The 19,112-nt window shown below is 49.0% G+C and overlaps 1 protein-coding gene across 1 annotated transcript; it reads left to right on the plus strand.

Annotated features, from left to right (window-relative positions):
• Window positions 1-5,399: 5,399 nt before the first annotated feature.
• Window positions 5,400-18,906, plus strand: CILP (cartilage intermediate layer protein, nucleotide pyrophosphohydrolase). Its single transcript, XM_004687671.2, has 9 exons — window positions 5,400-5,476; window positions 6,886-7,053; window positions 8,894-8,986; window positions 9,678-9,947; window positions 11,510-11,689; window positions 12,052-12,366; window positions 13,134-13,242; window positions 13,826-13,983; window positions 16,072-18,906. The coding sequence occupies exons 2-9, from the start codon at window positions 6,978-6,980 to the stop codon at window positions 18,438-18,440; spliced, it is 3,570 nt and encodes a 1,189-aa protein (XP_004687728.1). The 5' UTR covers window positions 5,400-5,476; window positions 6,886-6,977; the 3' UTR covers window positions 18,441-18,906.
• The last annotated feature ends 206 nt before the right edge of the window (window positions 18,907-19,112 follow it).

Here is a 19,112-nt window from a genome sequence, read left to right on the forward strand (position 1 = left end):
GCTGCCTTCTTCATGGTGACCGCCATCTTGGGAGTGCTTGGTTAGACAAATGTTGTCTAACTATGGCAGCTGTCATTCTCCAGAGAGTCCCAAGAGATCCAAATGGAAGGGGCATGACCTTTTTTGGCTTAGCCTTAGAAGTCCATCTCCTTCTTAGATATAAGCAAGTCCTATGTCAGCTCAGACAGGGAAGTTAGACTAACTCTTCATGGGGAAAGAGGAGTCATGTACAAGAACACAGGAAATAGGGACTATTGCAACAGCTGTCTTTGGAAAATACAGACAGCTACAGTCTCCATGGGAACCAAGCTGTCTCAGGAGCATCAGTAGAGACATGGAAAGACAAAAGTTCTTGTCTTTGTAACTGGATCCAATATTTCCCAGAACTTTAGTTATGAGACCCCTCAGATTCTTTTTCTGTTTAAATCAGAGTTGTATTTTTGTCGCTTGAAAATGGAAGAGCTTTTCTTAATCTGTACATCAATTATCTATTGCTGCATAACACAACACTCAAAACTCAGTAGTTTATAATGATGATTTATTGTTTCTCATGATTCTGGGGATTTGCTGTGTCATTTCTCTGCTGGTCTTACCTGTACTCGCTCATGTGAGTACAGGGGTAGAAAGTTCCAAACAGCTTCACTCTCCTGTTTGCTGTTGACCAGGGCTTCTGTGTGTACTTCTCCATGTGGCTACTCATCCTCCAGTAGGAAAAGCTAGTTTTTTTATATGGTGGTCTCAGGACAGTGTCTCCAGAGAGTGAAGGCAGCTAGGTATATTGAAGCCTAAAATCTAGTGTTTGTGCAGCATCACTATGCTGTATTGTTTTGTTCAAAACAAGGACAATCTCGTTAAAAAGAATGAGTAAATAGATTTCATCTCATAATGAGAGACTTGCAAAGAATTTGTGGCCATAGTTAATCCACAGAATGATAGTTGCATTGTGTTAGACAGAACATCTTAAGTATTAGTATACATATAAGAAACAGGGTTTGTGTACCTGGCAGGTGAAGCCAGACTCTTCGAGAAGTAATTTCCCTGAGGAGCATACAGAGGATGTGTGATTCCATGGTGTGTCTCAGAGCCCAAGACCCCATGACAAGGTGTGTACTGAATCACTTTGAGTTGAAGACATGTTACGTCTGAGTTTTTCTACAGATTAACTGTGAAGCCTAAGATAAGATAATACTATGAATGCTCTTTGTAAATGACAGAGTGCTACCCACATGCCACTGAATATTACTATTGGTGAAGAAATAATCAAGATGGACCTGGGTGGTCGGAGAACAAAGGAGGCACAAACCTGAGATGAGGCTTTGAAAAATCGAGATATGGTCTTTTCAGCGAGAACCACCATTTTCCAGGAAGTCACCAAAGTGTCCAACACAAGGGAAAGAGGAGAGACATATGCCCTAGGCCTCTTAGAAAACATTCTCTAGGCCTCTTAGAAAACACAGAGTTGTTCCTATAGTCACATACATACAATTCTACAAGAAAGGTGAGAGTGTAGACATCAAAAGGATGGGTGCTGTTCAAACACCATGGCAAACTTCCATGGCAAAACTGGAAGAGGCTGCAGTGTTACCCAGCATGCAGCTGGCTCTGTTGCAAACAAACAACTCAAGGGCAAGATTCTTGCCGGAGAATTAATGTTTGTATTGAGCACATCAAACACTCAAATAGCCAAAATAACACCCTGAAATGGGTGAGAGAAAATGATCAGCAAATAGAGGAAGCCAAAGGGAACGGTACTTGGGATCAGCTGAAGCGCCAGCCTGCTCCACCCAGAGAAGTGCACTGTGAGAACCAGTGGGAGGGAGCTGCTGGGGCCTGTTCCCTAGGAATTCATGGCGTGGTAGGTGTGTGTGTGTGTGTGCGCGCGCGCGTGTGTGGAGTTGGGGGGAGACTTCTGGTCCATTAAAAGAAAGAAAAGAAAGGGCTCTCCCTGGTGGTGCAACGGGTTAAAGCACCGCATTATGAAGCTCTCTGAAGCCACTGCAGCATGAGTTTGATTCCCCGCCAGGGAGCTGACCCACATGGCGCGGCAGACCTCTCCTGACCCTCCTGCTGCTCCCTTCAGCAGTGTATTTCATTCCATCTGCCTGTTCTGCTCCCCATTCTGTCTCTGTTGAGTCTTCTCACCCACCACACCTCTGGCCTGTACCCCAGTTCTGTAAGCATAAACAAACAAATATATAAAAGAAGCAAAGATGGAGATAGTCACACTGATGGGGAGGAAGGACTGTTTTTCTACGTGGGGCACTGCGGAATAAAGCTATAAAAGCACAGAGGTGGATGAACTGTACCCAGGACAGGAAGAACAATGTGGGGAAAGAGTGAGCCCTCTCAGGTCTTGGATCAAAGGCCTCTGATAGTCACTGGGAGCTGCAGTCCAGGCTTCCAGCCCCCAGGGCTTGCCAGTGGCTTATTCAAGCCTGCAAAACCTCCTTCAGCCACAGGGGGCAGTGGTGGGTTCCCAAGGAGGTGGTTAGGCAGGGTTAGAGGGAAAGCCTTCCTTTGGAGGCACTAGGATCAAGTCAGATCTCTCCCAGAATTCCCAAGCTCCTTTCGCCTAGTAGGGTGGGGACCCCTGGCTATCGGCTTGGGTCACAGGTGGCCTGGCTAAACTATGCTCCAAGCCCCTCATTCCCTGGACAGGGATGGGGGTGATTGATGGGTTCCCATTGTGTTCCAGGCAGGGGCTTGGAGCTTTTGCACACTAGCCTGGCCTGCAGAAGCCCCAGATGGTCACTCATCCAGCTGACCTATCCACGCCAGGCCTGGGACAGTCCAGACTCATGGCGGCCTCCCAAGTCCTGTCTATCTAAGGGTTCTGGCTGGAGAGAGCAGCAACAATTCCTTCAAAAGATTCCTGAGAGAAAAGGGTGGGGGTAAATTCAGATCCTCCCTCCCCTCATATAGCTTTGTGTGGCTCATAGCTCAATCTTACTTGGGGACAGGAGAGGATTCTTTGATGGGGAGGGACAAGAAGTAAGATGAGTTAGAGGAATACAGATGGCAGAGCTGGAATCAGAGCCCAGGGTTTCTAGCTCCCAGTCCCTCAGCCTGGTGCCAGCCATAATGACGCCAACTTGGGGTTAGGTAAGTGGAGGCCTCAGTATGAATGCTGGGCCAAGCACCCTTGGGCCCTATCCAGGCAGGAATTGTGGCCTAAAGGCCTTCATTTTGCCAAAACCTTTTCCCACAGAGTATCATGCTTCCCACTCCAGAAAGAGAAGAGAGGGGTGCTTTTGGGAGGCAAGTACGCGGCTTCTTTTACACACCCTGAGTTCTGTAAGGTGGAGGAAGCAGTTGGTTACATAGTCCTTGACCTTTGGTTCTTTGGCGAATCTTCCCCTCACTTCCTCTCCTGTCTACCTTGCTCTCCTTACACAGTCCTGGTTGTCACGTTGCTTCTCTGGCCGCTTTCCTGGCCCTTGGTCAGAATCTTGGAGCTGTCATCCCTTCCTTTTTCTTCTTCAGATTGTTGTCAACATTTTCTCAAATTTTGCCAAAACTGGAGGGGACCTCAGAGCTCACTCAGTTCAAACTTCTATTGTACAGGTGTGGGTCACTGAGGCCCCCAGGCTACTACTTCCCATCAGAATAAGCAAGGGGGCCAGAATTGTGGTTTTACTCCCAAGTTCTTGTATTTCTCCTGTACTTTGTTCTGCTTATTGTGTCCCAGGCCCTGTCTGTCTGTCCTCAGACCAGCAGCGTTCTTAAGGCTTCATTTTAGACTTTGCCTTCAAAGCCATGACTGAAGCAGCTGTGTGACTTGGCTTCAACATCAAACTGGACCAATCTGGGGTTTATGGGCCAAGGACGGGGGTTGTGGATGAAGACCAGGTTCTAGGAGAGAAGGCATTCATACTTTTGCTCCAGGTCTGCTTGGGAGATGTTGCTGCTTCATACTCTTTCTGCATCCCTAATTTCTCCCTCAGTATCTCATGGCCAGGGCTATGCTCAGAGGAAACAAAGCTCATAGACCTCTGCTTACACAGATACACATACACACACAGACATACACAGCATATGCACAGGTGTAAACATCCAGAGAAAGGCATAGACACACACACAAACACACACAGGGCTTTCTAGATGAGGGGCTGTTCTGCTGTGCTGTGGGATTATTTTCATGTGAGGCTCTTTGCTCTGTGTACAAGGATGCGTCTCCTCCCTTGTGGCCTCCCAGTGTCCAGCCTAGAGCCTGCCCCAAATAGGAGCTCAAGGAGGATGTTTGGAAAGAGTGAGCTGATGCCGGTGTGGGGGGTCTGAGGGGTTAGGCCCGCATCTCAGGACCCTGGCATGAGTCAGGAAACCCAGCCCAGTGGGATGAGCCAGGCACATGAGGCAGACCCCAGAAATTCTTGCTGTGGATTCTAGAACAGCCTTTCACCATTTCTGCCTCCAACTGGGACTTTATCTTGTGTGAATCGGTGACATCAATATCATCTGGGAGCTTTTAGAAATGCAAAGTCTCAGGTCTCACCTCAGACCTACTGAACTAGAAACTTGGTGTGGGGCCCAGCAGTCTGTTTTAGTAAGCCCTCCAAGTGGTTCTTGTGCATGCCAAAATTATAGAATGCTGCAGTGAGAACAGGCACTCTCACACTGTGGAGGGAGCAGACAGAATTCTGAAGCACAGATAGCTGCTGACGCCACCTATGGGCAGAGCTGTTGAAGCACACGCAGTGGGTGCCGCATCCCAAGTCTCAAACACCTGCACATATATGAGCATCTGACAGGTCCCAGGGGGTTCACATGCAGGAGCTCTGGGCTCAAATGGGCACAGAAAAGCACCCACATGGAAGTAGGGTAGGAGAGGAAAAACTGCTCTCCCCAGGTAATGTCCTGTGCCCCACAATTCCCTTGTTCCTAGTTCCTTCTGACATTCCTTGAGTGTTCCCTCAGAGGCCAGAGAGGCTGAGCTGTTGTCTAGCTCAGACCAGGCACCCCCAGTTGAGAGCCCAGGTGGCCTGTGTGTCCGAGAGTCTGGAGTGTGTGCTAAGACCAGCAAAATCCTTTCTTGGCATGGCCAGAGCCAGGAGACTGTGGGGGATCAGCAAGCAAAGCTTAGGCAAGAGCACACCACCCCCTGAGCATGAAATGCTTCCCAGATATAGCTTTCCCTTGGCCCCTTCCCAGGGCTGCACCCAATGCCCACCCTACCTCCCCACCCATCTCTATTCTGGCCTGAGGAGCCCAGGCAACTGCCTACCTGGCTCATCCCCAGGCCCTGTGGCATCTCCCCCTAAAAATCTGGAAGTGAAATCCTGGCCTCTGCAAGCTGCCGGAGATGTGGGGAGGAGTGGGGAGGCTGAGCTTCCTCATGCTCAGATCTGGTTTCGCTGCGGCTTCCCGTGGCTCAGTGCCACTGGCTGAGCCACCAGCTGTGCTATATAAGGCCCAGCGGCTGTACTGCTGGAGAGACGAAGACCTGGACCCCCAGCTGAGGAGTTCCGCACAGGACACGGTGAGCTCCACTGCTGTTCTCACCCCAACCCTGCGCCCCCCAGCCAGGCTCAGCTGCTCCTACCCTCCCTGACCACCCCTTATCTACCTTAGAGAAGACTCCCTTTTCTGCTTTGAAGTTCTCTCTTTTCCCCTATTGGCCCAAAGCTCTCTCTCTCATTTTCTTGGGTTCAGAGGTCCTCAAAAGTTCCCAGTCAGGGTCTCGCTGTACCATGGGTGCCTGCTTCTTTCCAGTGGTCAGACGGGCTGCTTTGTCCAAGAGTTCTGAGGAGCATGAATTGGGGAGCCCGCACAGCACAGCATAGACTGAAGGAACTTCCATGGGTGGCCAGATGCAAAATGGTTTTTCCACAAGGCGCCTTGGTCTTCCCGACATTCCCCTGGAGCAGTCTCAGCACACAGAGTGCTCAGCTCCCCTGCTCAGAACCCAGAAATAGGGTGAGACACGCAGTAACTGGAGACCCTAGGGACTCCCACACCCCTGGGAAACAGCTGGTGGTGGGATTGGTGGACTCAGATAGATGACACAGAGCATGAGCTTGATTTGTTCTTTTCCTATGACGGCCAAATGAGTTTGAATCTTCTTTTTCCAGAAAAGAGAATTTCTTTCTTACCACACCCTGGGTTTTAGAGGTTGAAGGGAATCACTTTTGAATCTCCAGGGATTGGTCAGATTCTGGATTGGCCAGACTTCTTGGGAGAGAGAAAAATTAGCAGGAACCTGAGCCACACCCCTCAGGGCGTTATCTTTATCACCAGGCACACCTTGGCTTCCCAGCTTTCCCTACCTCGCACTTATCAGTTCTTGAACTGCTCTGGCCTCTCAGTGTGTTCCTGCTGTTCATCCTCAGCAGGCTCTTGAGTGTGTCCCTTTCGGTCAGGCCCGAAATGTATTCCAGCTGTAGCTCGTGCACATCTGGGAATGTGTTCATGGAGGTGGTGTGTCTGAGGCCTCTGTACCCTCCAGCTTGCCTGCCCCAGCAGGAGCCACTGAAGTCCGGACCAGGGCTTCACAGCCTTAATATGTAAACCTTTTGTGCAAGAGTTTAATCCCCACTAAAGGATAACAAAACTTACCCCCCCAAGTCTGGGTCTTGGTTATGATTAATGAGTCACCCAGAGGCTACTGGAAATGAACACAGGCCCCTCCTTTTTGACAAGGAAGCTCCTCACCCCAACATTCCCTTGTGGCCCATCTTGATGTGGGGCTGGCTCTGGTTTGAATCCAGTTCTGTCTCATTTAATCTCAGATTCTGAGTGTCAGTACCTACCAACCTGTCCAGATTTGGGCACACAAGACTTGGATTCTGTCTACCTCTCTCCATCCTTGATAAGTCAAGAAATAATTCTACTCCCACCACAAGAGGTGACTCAGAAATGTAGAACCTGACAAGCTTTGTTTCTTTGCAGATCATTGGCTTTGAGCAACTTCCTAGGGGACCACGATCCAGGGACAGCCTGACTCTGTGACACACCCTCATCCATCTCCTGCCACATTCCCCATGGGGTCTGGGGAAAAGATGGTGGGGACCAGGGCCTGGGTGTTCTTCCTGGTCCTGGAGGTCACCTCTGTGTTGGGTACAGGCTAAGTATTTGTTATCCCCCACTTGCCATAGTGAAGTCATGTCTGGGATCCGATGATGCATCTGCTTTAAGTCACAGCAATGGCCTTAACACCTGCGGCTGGTTTATAGATTTATTCATAATTTATGCTGTGCTTGTTTTCCAATAGAATTTGAGATGTTTGAAATATTAAAGCTCACAGGACAGAAACTTTGAACGAGGACAGGGATGAGCAGACATTTGGAGGGTGGGAAAAAAAGGTTACTGTCCCTTGAGTGCTAAATTTAGCTCTGAACTTCCTGGCAGCCACAGCAAAAGAGGGGTGGGGGTGGAGATCGCAGAAGCAGGTTTGGGGTTTGGTCTGGATTTAGTTTCATGAAAATTCTGGCCTAAAGCTCAATTTCATTTAGACCCTAAATTCACAGACAACTGATATTGGGTCACATTTCACAGACACCAGAACTCCTTCTGGACTTCTTGTCCTCTGACCCCACCCTCTGGTGACACAGTTCTCAAAGGAACAGGTAGAGAGAATTTGCCTGGTGGCCTCCTTACCTAAACATCAGAGTTCCTGGCACCACACTCCTATACATTTTCTTCCACATCCCCTTCCTCTCCTGATTTTTAACTACATACTCAGGTAAAGTAAAAGATGCTCAAAACCCTCCTTTAAAGCTGCACATATGGCAGGCTTTGTGACCACAGATGCATGAACAAAAGCTGTGATAGCATTTTACCAAATCCTGTGTGTATCTACTTCCCACTTTGCTCCTTCCACCCTGGCAGATGTTATTTGTGAAGATGATTAACATTCATCCATCTGAAGGGAAATCAGATTAGTTTGATTAAAAGAGCTTCTCTCACCCCAATTAAGCAGCACAGAGAATTCTGAGTTGACTTCTCATGTGAGAGTTAATTGCCTCTCAAAGCTTTTTCTGCCCTCTGCTTTCTCTTTCCCACTCTGGAGCCCCCAACCCAATCTCAGGCTTCCAGCGATAGGTCTAGAAGCTGCTTGTGGCCTGAGGTCCCTATCCCCAGCCTGGGGTTCAGAAAATTGAGGATCACTGCCCCACTTCGGCCATATTTAGGGGAAGGTGGATTCCCAAAGCCAAACTTTGTCAAGGGAAAGGAGACTGGTGTCCATTGCCAGACACTAAGCATGGGGGAGCTGCAAATACTTATTCATCAAACACTGTGCTTTATGCTAAGTGGATTATGAATGACTTTACTTAATCCCCACAATCCTATCTGGAGCAGGAGTTACTGTCCTCATTCTACAATGAAGGAACAGGAGTGAGAGTTAAGTATCTGGTCCAAGGTCAACAGTTGGGAAGTGGCAGAACCTCTGGTACGTGTGCTCATGGGCTCTGTCTGTACACTTCAGTGATGTTTACTTATGTCACTTCATGGAATCCTCATGGCAACTGGACCACCATGTGGTGAGGTGGAATTAGTATCTCCCTAAAAAATGAGGAAAATAAGAGTTTTGCCAGGACAGGCCTGAACACTCAAGGAGGAGCCCCAGGCAGCAACCTCAGCCGCATCCAGTGATCCAATTCTGCAACAAAAGAGAACTGTTCATTGAGCATGTACTGAGCAGCTGTTTCTGTTCATTAGCACTCTGAATATGCACCAGGACCTAATAGTGTAGCAGTACAATTTAAGAGGGGATTGATTTAGAGAAACAAAGTTTTTGCAAGATCATACCACCACAAAGTGGCAGGGTGGGGGGGCATCTGAACACTTACTTTATCTCCCACATCACATGTTTCCTTGTCTTCAAGGGCTGGTATCGGGAACCTTCTGGGCTCCTGTAACTGACAGTCTCTACCTCTTTTCTCCTCCTGGCCCTCAGGGAGACAGACCATGCTCACCCCGTCAGTGAGAAGAGTCCGGCCTGGAAGGAGGGCCCCCAGCAACTTCGTCCTTCCTGCTGACTCCCTGGAGAGTGAGTTGTGGCTGAAGTGGGGTCCAGGGAGAGGGTGGGGTTGGGGTGGGGGGCTCGTGGGGGAGGAGGGAAAGGTGACATTAGTGAGTCTTTACTGAGCTTGCTAAGAAAATCTTTGGAATAAGGGCATGAACTCAAGCTTCCAAGGAAAACCCCCTTTACAAAGGATTTTATCTATATCTCTGTCCAGGCACCAGGACCTAATATATAGGATGACCCAGAACTATTGATGCTGCCTGAATTATTCCAAGAATGCTGAAGAGCTTGCTGGGGCCAAAGCACAGGCTGGCAGGAGAGGGGGGAGATGGGGATGAAGAGATAACAGGGGACAGTTCACCAGCACCCTGAATGACTGGCTAGGGCATTTAAATCTAGGGGGTGGTGTGACCCAAGCCACATGGAGGATGTTTATCCTGACTGCAGTGTGGAGGAAAGGTGGGATGGGCCTGAGGGGAACCTGAGGTAGGAAGACCAGGCAGGAAGTTATTGACACAGCCAGGCTGATGAGAGCTTTAATAGAACCCTTGTCAGTGGGGATAAGAGATTGGAGAGAGAGGCAACAGGGTCTGAGACTGGTAGAGGGAAGATGAGAGGTACAGGAATGACTCCTAGGGGTTGAGCAGGAGATGGGAGCTGGGCTATCCTGGGGCTCCAGATCCTGGCTTGTCCCCCACCTGGCTGTATCTCTTAGGTCCTGGCGAGTGGACAACCTGGTTCAACATTGACCACCCAGGTGGGAAAGGTGACTATGAGCGACTGGATGCCATTCGCTTCTACTATGGGGACCGTGTGTGTGCTCAGCCTCTGAAGCTAGAGGCTCGGACTACTGACTGGATCCCTGCCAGCAGCACGGGCCAGGTGGTCCATGGCAGTCCTCATGAGGGCTTCTGGTGCCTCAACAGGGAGCAGCGGTCAGGCCAGAATTGCTCCAATTACACTGTTCGCTTCTTCTGTCCCCCAGGTGAGTCTGAACACCCCCTTGCCCAACCTCTCCTCCCACCAGTCTTGGCACTGGAAGAGGCCAAGATCTAAAATGGCTCAGGCCTTGATAACTTCAGACTTCTCTGTTGTCTGTCTGTCTGTCTGTCTGTCTGTCTGTCTCTCTCTCTCTCTCACACACACACACGCACACTTGTTGACTCCATAATAACATTAGTGTCACAGAAACCTTCCTTCCAGCATGTTGTGTGTTTACGGGCTGTTTGGTCTGCTCCATTGAGAATGCACAGCACAGAGGTGAAGACCACAGGCTTTGGAGTTGGGCTGCTTGGGTTTGAAGCCCAGGTCAACCACCTGAACCGTGTCCCTTAGGCAAATTTTCTGAAGTTCTCTGAGCTTCAGTTTTCTCACATGGAGGGCCGGGGTCAGATTAGTAATTCCTTAGAGGGAGGGGTTATGAGGCTTAAATAAAATCATGTATGCAGAGGATTACCATGGGTGATTGTACATGAAGTGATAGTTCAATGTTTCAGACCCTGTACTAGTTAGCTACATTACTCAACCTGTACTAATGACCTGCAAGGAATCTCTATTTTTTTTTTAAAGATTTATTTATGCATTCAGACCTGGGGTACAGGTCAGAGGTTCAGGGGCGGCGAGAGGCTTCACCAGAGACAGAGTGGGGAGCAGAACAGGCAGATTGACGAAATACACTGCTGAGGGGAGCAGTGGGCAGGTCAGGAGAGGTCGGCCACGCCATGCCACACCTCCAGGGCAGACGGGAATCGAACTCATCAGAAGTGGCTTTTAGCTTCTTAGTGTGGTGCTTTTAACCCGCTGCACCACCAGGGAGGGCTGAAATCTCTATTTTGACAAGTTACTCCAGGTTTGGAAAGGTTAGATAACTTCAGTGAGTACACAGCTGATAAGTGGAGTACTGGGATTTGAATCCATGTCTGTGCTTGCAGTTTCTAGAGTTCTTTCTCTTTACATCTTCCTTCTCCTTGCTGGATGATACAGAGCCAGCTATAGTCTGTCCACTTCTTGAATGGACACCCTTCCCCCTGGGGATTCTGCTAGTATACATGGTCTGACCCTGTAGGTGATGGTGGCAGTGGGGGTCATTTGGAGTTGGAGTTCAGGCTGGGCAAGATCTCCTGGGCATGCCTGAAGCCCCTGCTCTTGCATATTGGCCTCAGTTGGGAGGTGAGAAGAGTGGATAGAGGGGACTTGATATTTGTGTCACTGAGGTTTGCAGGAGCACAAGGCTGCTTCCACACTAGTGGGGAGGGAAAAGCTGCTATCCCTTTACATCTCGGGACAACATATCAAAGTCCCAGGGGTTGGCCAACAAACCCCTCTCCAGGACAGGCAGTTTACAGCCACCACTTCTTCAAGGCTCTTGACTTCCATCTATTGAAACATCATATATGATATATGATATCTACATTTGTGGTAATTATAAATATCAACAACAACTGTCTATCTGAGGAAAAACAGAGGCCCTGTCTACCTGAGGAAAAACAGCCTTGGGGGCAGATATCCTGTAGAGTCGCCTATGGTGTCTGCTGATCCTATTGGCAGGGTCCCTGCGCCGAGACACAGAGCGCATCTGGAGCCCATGGTCTCCCTGGAGCAAGTGTTCTGCTGCCTGTGATCACACTGGGGTCCAGACCCGCACACGCACCTGCTTGGCAGAGACGGTATCGCTGTGCCGTGAGGCCACTGAGGAGGGCCGGCTCTGCATGGGCCAGGCCTGTACAGGTATTATCCTTGTTTAAGGTATTGGAGCATGTCATGGGGCTGAAGCTGAAGCCTGAAAGAAGTTAGTGAATCAGATTGAGTCAGGTTCATTCATTCACCAAATATGAGGTGAGCATCTGTTATGTACAGGAATGGGAATGGGAAAAGTACAGGATGATGTGGGAGCACAGAGTAGTGTCAGTTACAGCTAGACGGCTTCCTGGAGTAGGTATCCTAAGCTAAATCTTGAAGAATTGGTCATGCACCTGATAGGAAAGGCAGTAAGCCTAAGGTGGAGTGTGAGGGAATCCCTGGGCTGAGATGTGGCTGGGGGAGGGTCAGAATTCTTATAAGCCATGCTGATGCTGACCTTTCTTCCATAGACTGTGACATGACCTGCCCCATGGGCCATGTGAATGCTGACTGTGATGCCTGCATGTGCCAGGACTTCATGCTGCATGGGGTTGTCTCCCTCCCGGGGGGTGCCCCAGCCTCAAAGGCCACTGTCTACCTGATGACCAAGACTCCTAAGCCACTCACCCAGACAGACAGCAATGGGAGGTTCCGGATCCCTGGCTTGTGCCCTGATGGCCAAAACATACTGAAGATCACCAAGACCAAATTTTCTCCCATTTTGGTTACAATGCCCAAGACTAGTCTGAAGTCAGCTACCATCAATGCCGAGTTCATGAGGGCAGGTAATTGAGTTATCTGTCGGGCAGGTGGGCTGAACTTTTAAACAAAAGGATACAGTGCTAAGAGCTGACTTCCCAGTTTACTTGGAGCAAAATCCCAAATCCTTACCATGGCCCACAGGCCTTATATCATCTGGCCTCCCCATTACTTCTCTGCTCTCCTTTTTTACTTCTCTCCCCTCTTCCAGTTGAGCCATGCCAGGCCAGTCTGAATGAACTGCTACTTGTTTCTCAAGCACACTCCTGCCTCAGGGTTTTCGCCTTTGCCTTTGCCTTATACTCTGGAGTGTTCTCTCTTTCCACCCTTCCTCTGGCCCTCCTCCCCAGGCTGGCCTGCCTTGCTCTTTCAAATGTAAGAGCAGTCCTCCCTGGCTACCTTATCTAAAACAATCAATTACAATACAGTGTGAGGTTTGAGGTCAGAGAGAAAGGGCCTGGGAGGATTCAGAAATGTGCATGCAGAATGCCAGAAAATTCTGCTGGAGAAAGCAAAATAGAAGTCTTGCACTATTCAGAATAGCTAGCTCTGACCCAATGGCTGTGTTTGGGAATCAGCTGACACCCAGCTGGCTCTTCACTACCCCACCCAGATGCTTCAGGAGAGGCCAAAGGAGCAGGTCTCAGGCTGAGGGTGTAGGCATCTACTCCACTGGGACCCGTTCCCTTGGAGAGGGGCTTTCTGGAGGTGGGGGTGAACCTGAGGAAGCGAGACTCTGGAGAATCTATCACATAGGAAAAATGAAAACACCATTTCTCACCTTCCATCCCAGAGACCCCATACATTGTGATGAACCCTGAGACAAAAGCAAGGAGAGCTGGGCAGAGCGTATCCCTGTGCTGTAAGGCCACAGGAAAGCCCAGTCCAGACAAGTATTTCTGGTGAGTATTTTGCCACCCACCTCACCCAGTTCTCCTCTTGGAAACCAGAGTTTTCTTACGTTGGTCTGGGATTACTAAATATAACAGTAAGCAGCAGAATAAAGTTATAAGTAAATACTTATATGGAGCCTGGAAGTTGGCATTTACCCCTGGGAGGCAGCAGGGTGGAGGTTGCCCAGATGACCAGCAAGCCCTGTCCTCTTGAAGCTAGGGTCCTGCTGCAAGAGCAGTTTGGTCTTGGGGTCCTGACTTAACATATCCCTGGGACTCAGAAAAAGGTTTCTGAGCCCTCCTCCCCCTGACAAAGACAAATAAGGCCAGAGTCTCCCCCTTCATAATCATTATGTTGTTTGACCCTCTCAACAATTCACTGAAGTCAGCTAGGGAGCTCTACTTCCATGGGGCTGGAACTCAGAATCAAGTGTCAGGTCAGGCAGTGATCTTGAAGAGCAGAGTCCAAGGCAGTGTTGGCATCTGCCGGACCCACCCACCATCATCTCCCTGGCTGTTGCTCCTGGCATTGTTGCTTGAGATATGTGTACGCCTACTTCCCTCTCAGCTTCCACCTCTCCATCACTTGCAGGTATCACAATGGCACGTTACTGCACCCCTCCCTGTACAAGCACGAAAGCAAACTGGTGCTGAGGAAACTGCAGCGGGATCAGGCTGGGGAGTATTTTTGCAAGGCCCAGAGCGATGCAGGGGCTGTGAAGTCCCAGGTTGCCCAGCTGACTGTCATAGGTGAGCCTGTCATAGGTAATCCCCGAGGGATCCCGAGTGTGCCAAAGGGCAGTGGACATCACTGGGAAGTAAATACTCAGGCACTTCTGTGCTGTACATACTAGTCTTATAACCCCTGGAAAACAAAGAGGGTGTAAAATTCAAATTCTATCCACAGCAGCCTCCCCAGGAGAGGTTAGGAAATGCAAAGAGACAATAAGTAAAGATAGAAAAATAAGGCTCAAACAGGAGCTAAGGGATTGTGGACACCCTAAATGAGAGACAGAGACCTTCCAGTGATCATGGATGGCTTTTCAGCTGGGGCCTAAATAACAGTTCTCAGCCTTGGCTGCCCATTGGGGTCACCTGTTGAATTAAATAAAGAAAAAAATGCTTAGGTTTTATCCCCAGAAATTCTGATTTCATTGATTTGGAATATGACCAGGTCATGCATAGTTTCAGAGGTCCCCTAGGAGATTCTTGTTTGCAGCCAAGATTGTGAGCCCCTGATCTGAAAGAATGGGCAGGGTCTTTGTGTATGGAGGGAGGCAGGAGGCATTTCAGAGGAGGGGCCAGCCTGAGCAGAGGCTTGGAAGTGGGAAACTGAGGGGGCTTGACCAGAAAGAGTGATCTGAACAGAGCTGGCTCCAAGAAGTGATCTGGAGAGGGAGAGACTTGAAACTAAGGTCAATCAGGAACCTGTACTGGGAAGTGAGGGGGAAGGAGGATATCTTAGTAATTGGCCTAAACAAAACCAAACAAAAGACAGAGGAAGAGAAATTTATTGGAAGGATTTTGGACTGTTTCACAGACTCCAAGAAAGTTGAGCAATAGAGCTCAGGACAGACGGGACTCAAGGCACTTGGATGTGGAGCCCTCAGCAGCTGTTTCCAGCCCATAATACCAACAGTCTTTGCTTGTCACAGTCATTTTTTTAAAGATTTATTTATTTATGCATACAGAACTGGGGTGCAAGCCAGAGGTGCAGGGGCAGTGAGAGGATTCACCAGAGACAGAGTGGGGAGCAGAACAGGCAGGTCAACGAAGTACACTGCTGAGGAGAGCTGCGGGCGGGTGAGGAGAAGTCTGCTGCAACATGTGGGTCACCTCTGGAGCAGGGGTCGAACTCATGCTGCAGTGGCTTGAGCTTCTTAGTGCTGTGCTTTAACCCGCTGGGAGGGCCCCTGTCACAGTTATTACTTTTAATACTCTAAAGTTTTAATACTTTAACTATTATAAGTAATTTGAATATTCTGAAGTTAAATATATTGATAATAGCTACATATAATTTCCAAATATATACTTGTATGACCATGACTATAACATAAAGGAGAAACAAAAAGAAAATAATTTAAATATAAAATAGTATGTATTTCAGTATATAAATTTGGCTTAATGACATGAGAAAACCAAACACGAGGTGAGACACTTGTACTTAAATCCCGACAAGGTGAATGCTATAGCTACAAATGCTGATGGATATAGCAATATCATCTTGGTGGTTCACATTCGTTGGGTAGTGTTGAAGGTATGTGGTTTTTTTGAGACAAAGAACAAACTTAGTAATGTTCCAAGCTAAACAAAATACAATCTTAACATGATTTGCATGGCAGTTGCAGTCTTGAAAAATCCAATGTATGGTGAAGTCATGTAAAAAAAATCTGAGGCTCTGATCATTTTAGAAAGGCGTATGGTCTACATGAATATCTGTTGGGATATGTGAGTCATGCAGGATGCAGGAAAGGTCTTGTTGTAGAACAGTGCCAGGCCTTTCAGGACACTGTGCAGCAATTCGCCCTGCCCACTAGATGCCAGTGTATGTCATTGCATCCCAATTTTGGTGGAAACCCATAATACCTTCACACATTTTCAAGACCCCTCTAATGAGAGCGATGACTCAAGCAGTCTCAGCAAACAACTGTTTTTCCCTGGTATAAGATAGGATTACTATTAGCTGTCTTACTTCCCTCAGAAGAGTTCTGTAAGAATCAGGATTGGATATGCGAGGACTATGAAAACCAGAAAGTACCACAGAGAGATGGGGTTGAGGTATACTTCATGTAGGATCTGAACTGTTATGTTTGATATCCACACCATTTCCCTCCACAGACCTTGATGAGACCCCCTGCAACCCAATCCCTGAACGCTACCTTATCCGGCTGCCCCATGATTGTTTCCAGAATGCCACAAACTCCTTTTACTATGATGTGGGTCGATGCCCTGTTAAAACCTGTGCAGGGCAGCAGGATAATGGGATCAGGTGCCGGGATGCTGTGGAGAACTGCTGTGGCATCTCCAAAACAGAGGAGAGGGAGATCCAGTGCAGTGGGTATACACTGCCCACCAAGGTGGCCATAGAGTGCAGCTGTCAGCGGTGTACAGAGACCCGGAGTATTGTGCGGGGTCGTGTCACTGCAGCCGACAATGGGGAACCCATGCGCTTTGGCCATGTGTACATGGGAGGCAACCGTGTAAGCATGACTGGCTACAAGGGCACTTTCACTCTCCATGTCCCTCAAGACACCGAGAGACTAGTGCTCACTTTTGTGGACAGGCTGCAGAAGTTTGTCAACACCACCAAAGTTCTGCCCTTCAACAAGAAGGGAAGTGCAGTGTTCCATGAGATCAAGATGCTTCGACAGAAAGAACCCATCACCTTGGAGGCCATGGAGACCAACATTATCCCCCTGGGGGAGGTGGCTGGTGAAGACCCTATGGCTGAGCTGGAGATCCCCATCAAGAGTTTCTACAGGCAGAATGGGGAGCCCTTCACAGGGAAAGTAAAGGCCAGTGTGACCTTCCTGGATCCCCGGAATATTTCCACAGCCACAGCTGCCCAGAGTGACCTGAATTTCATCACTGACGAAGGAGATACCTTCCCACTCCGAACATATGGCATGTTCTCTGTGGACTTCAGAGATGAGGCCACCTCAGAGTCACTTAATGTTGGCAAGGTGAAAGTCCATCTTGACTCAGCCCAGGTCAAGATGCCAGAGCACATGCCCACAATGAAACTCTGGTCACTTAACCCAGACACAGGGCTATGGGAGGAGGAAGGTGACTTCAAGTTTGAAAGCCAACGGCGGAACAAGAGGGAAGAGAGAACGTTTCTAGTGGGCAACATGGAGATCCGAGAGAGGAGGCTCTTTAACCTGGATGTCCCTGAAAGCAGGAGGTGTTTTATTAAGGTGAGGGCTTACCGGAGTGAGAGGTTCTTGCCCAGTGAGCAGATCCAGGGGGTTGTTGTCTCTGTGATCAACCTGGAGCCCAGGACTGGCTTCTCATCTAACCCCAGGGCCTGGGGTCGCTTTGACAGTGTAATCACAGGCCCCAATGGAGCCTGCCTGCCTGCCTTCTGTGATGACCAATCCCCAGATGCCTACTCTGCCTATGTCTTGGCAAGCCTGGCTGGAGAAGAGCTGGAAGCGGTAGAGTCTTCTCCTAAATTCAACCCAAATGCAATTGGTGTCCCTCAGCCCTACCTCAACAAGCTCAAGTACCGTCGGACAGACCATGAAGACCCACGAGTTAAGAAGACAGCTTTCCAGATCAGCATGGCCAAGCCAAGGCCCAACTCAGCAGAAGAGAGCAATGGACCTATCTATGCCTTTGAGAACCTTCGGGAATGTGAGGAGGCACCACCCAGTGCAGCCCACTTCCGGTTCTACCAGATTGAGGGGGATAGTTATGACTACAACACAGTTCCCTTCAACGAGGATGACCCCATGAGCTGGACTGAAGACTACCTGGCATGGTGGCCCAAGCCAATGGAGTTCCGGGCCTGCTACATCAAGGTGAAGATCGTGGGGCCACTAGAGGTGAATGTGCGATCCCGCAATATGGGGGGCACACACCGGCAGACAGTGGGAAAGCTGTATGGAATCCGGGATGTGAGGAGCACACGGGATAGGGACCAGCCCAATGTCTCATCTGCCTGTGTGGAGTTCAAGTGCAGCGGGATGCTCTATGACCAGGATCGTGTAGATCGCACAATGGTGAAGATCATTCCCCAAGGCAGCTGCCATCGAGCCAATGTAAACCCCATGCTGCATGAGTACCTGGTGAATCACCTACCACTGGCAGTCAATAATGACAGCAGTGAGTACACCATGCTGGCACCTCTGGACCCACTGGGCCACAACTACGGCATCTACACTGTGACTGACCAGGACCCTCGTGTGGCCAAGGAGATTGCACTTGGCCGATGCTTTGATGGCACATCTGATGGCTCCTCCAGAGTCATGAAGAGCAACGTGGGAGTGGCCCTCACCTTTAACTGTGTAGAGAGGCAGGTGGGCCGCCAGAGTGCCTTCCAGTACCTCCAAAACACCCCTGCCCGCCCCTCCTCCCAGAGCGCTGTCAGAGGAAGAGTGCTCTCCAGTAGGCAACAGCGGGCAAGTAGGGCTGGCCAGCGCCTGCGCAGCAGGGTGACCTCCCGGAGGTTTCCAGGGGTTGCTCAGCAGCCTCTGCGCAACTAAGTCTCGTGGCACTTCTCTCCCCACCTCACATGACAGCCATTGTGAGACTGAAGCACAAACTGTCACTCGGTTAATTTAAGCACATCTGTTCTGGTGCAATTTGCTTGTTTGTTCCTTCATGCCTTTATTTACTGTTTCTGTCCCATGATACCAATTGATCATAGCATCCAAAATGGAGAAATAAAGCCCCTTTGTCCTGTCCTTTAAAAGAAACACGAGAAATCGGCTACTGGTAAACTCTGTGGCCTTGACTGTTCTTCATTTAGTGCTCTCAGTGGAAATGTACTTCCTTTTTATTTGCACAGTTTGGCCCAACTCCACGATCATGATAATCTGATGTTGAAGATGAATAATTACATAAAACATTTTTCTTAGCCTTGCTCTACAGGATGTAAGCAAGGCCTCCATCACAGCTCACACATATCAATGGTGGTGAAATAAAGAAATAAACTACAATATTTTTACTTGAAATGTGAAAAGCTTATTTATTCTTTGCTGAATTTGAACTCTAGTGTGCATTCAATATCAAACCATTGAATCTAGGGCAATCACAGTTCCTCCATCAAGCCTGCAAAGAGTTTCCAGATATCTTGTTTGGAAACACAGACAGACATATCCACAGTTACATTATGCTGTTAAGTATGTTAGCGTGTTTCCCTTTACAGTTGCTTT

This window comes from Condylura cristata, unplaced genomic scaffold (genome assembly GCF_000260355.1).
Source record: "Condylura cristata isolate star-nosed mole 26May11 unplaced genomic scaffold, ConCri1.0 scaffold00023, whole genome shotgun sequence".
NCBI lineage: Eukaryota > Metazoa > Chordata > Mammalia > Eulipotyphla > Talpidae > Condylura > Condylura cristata.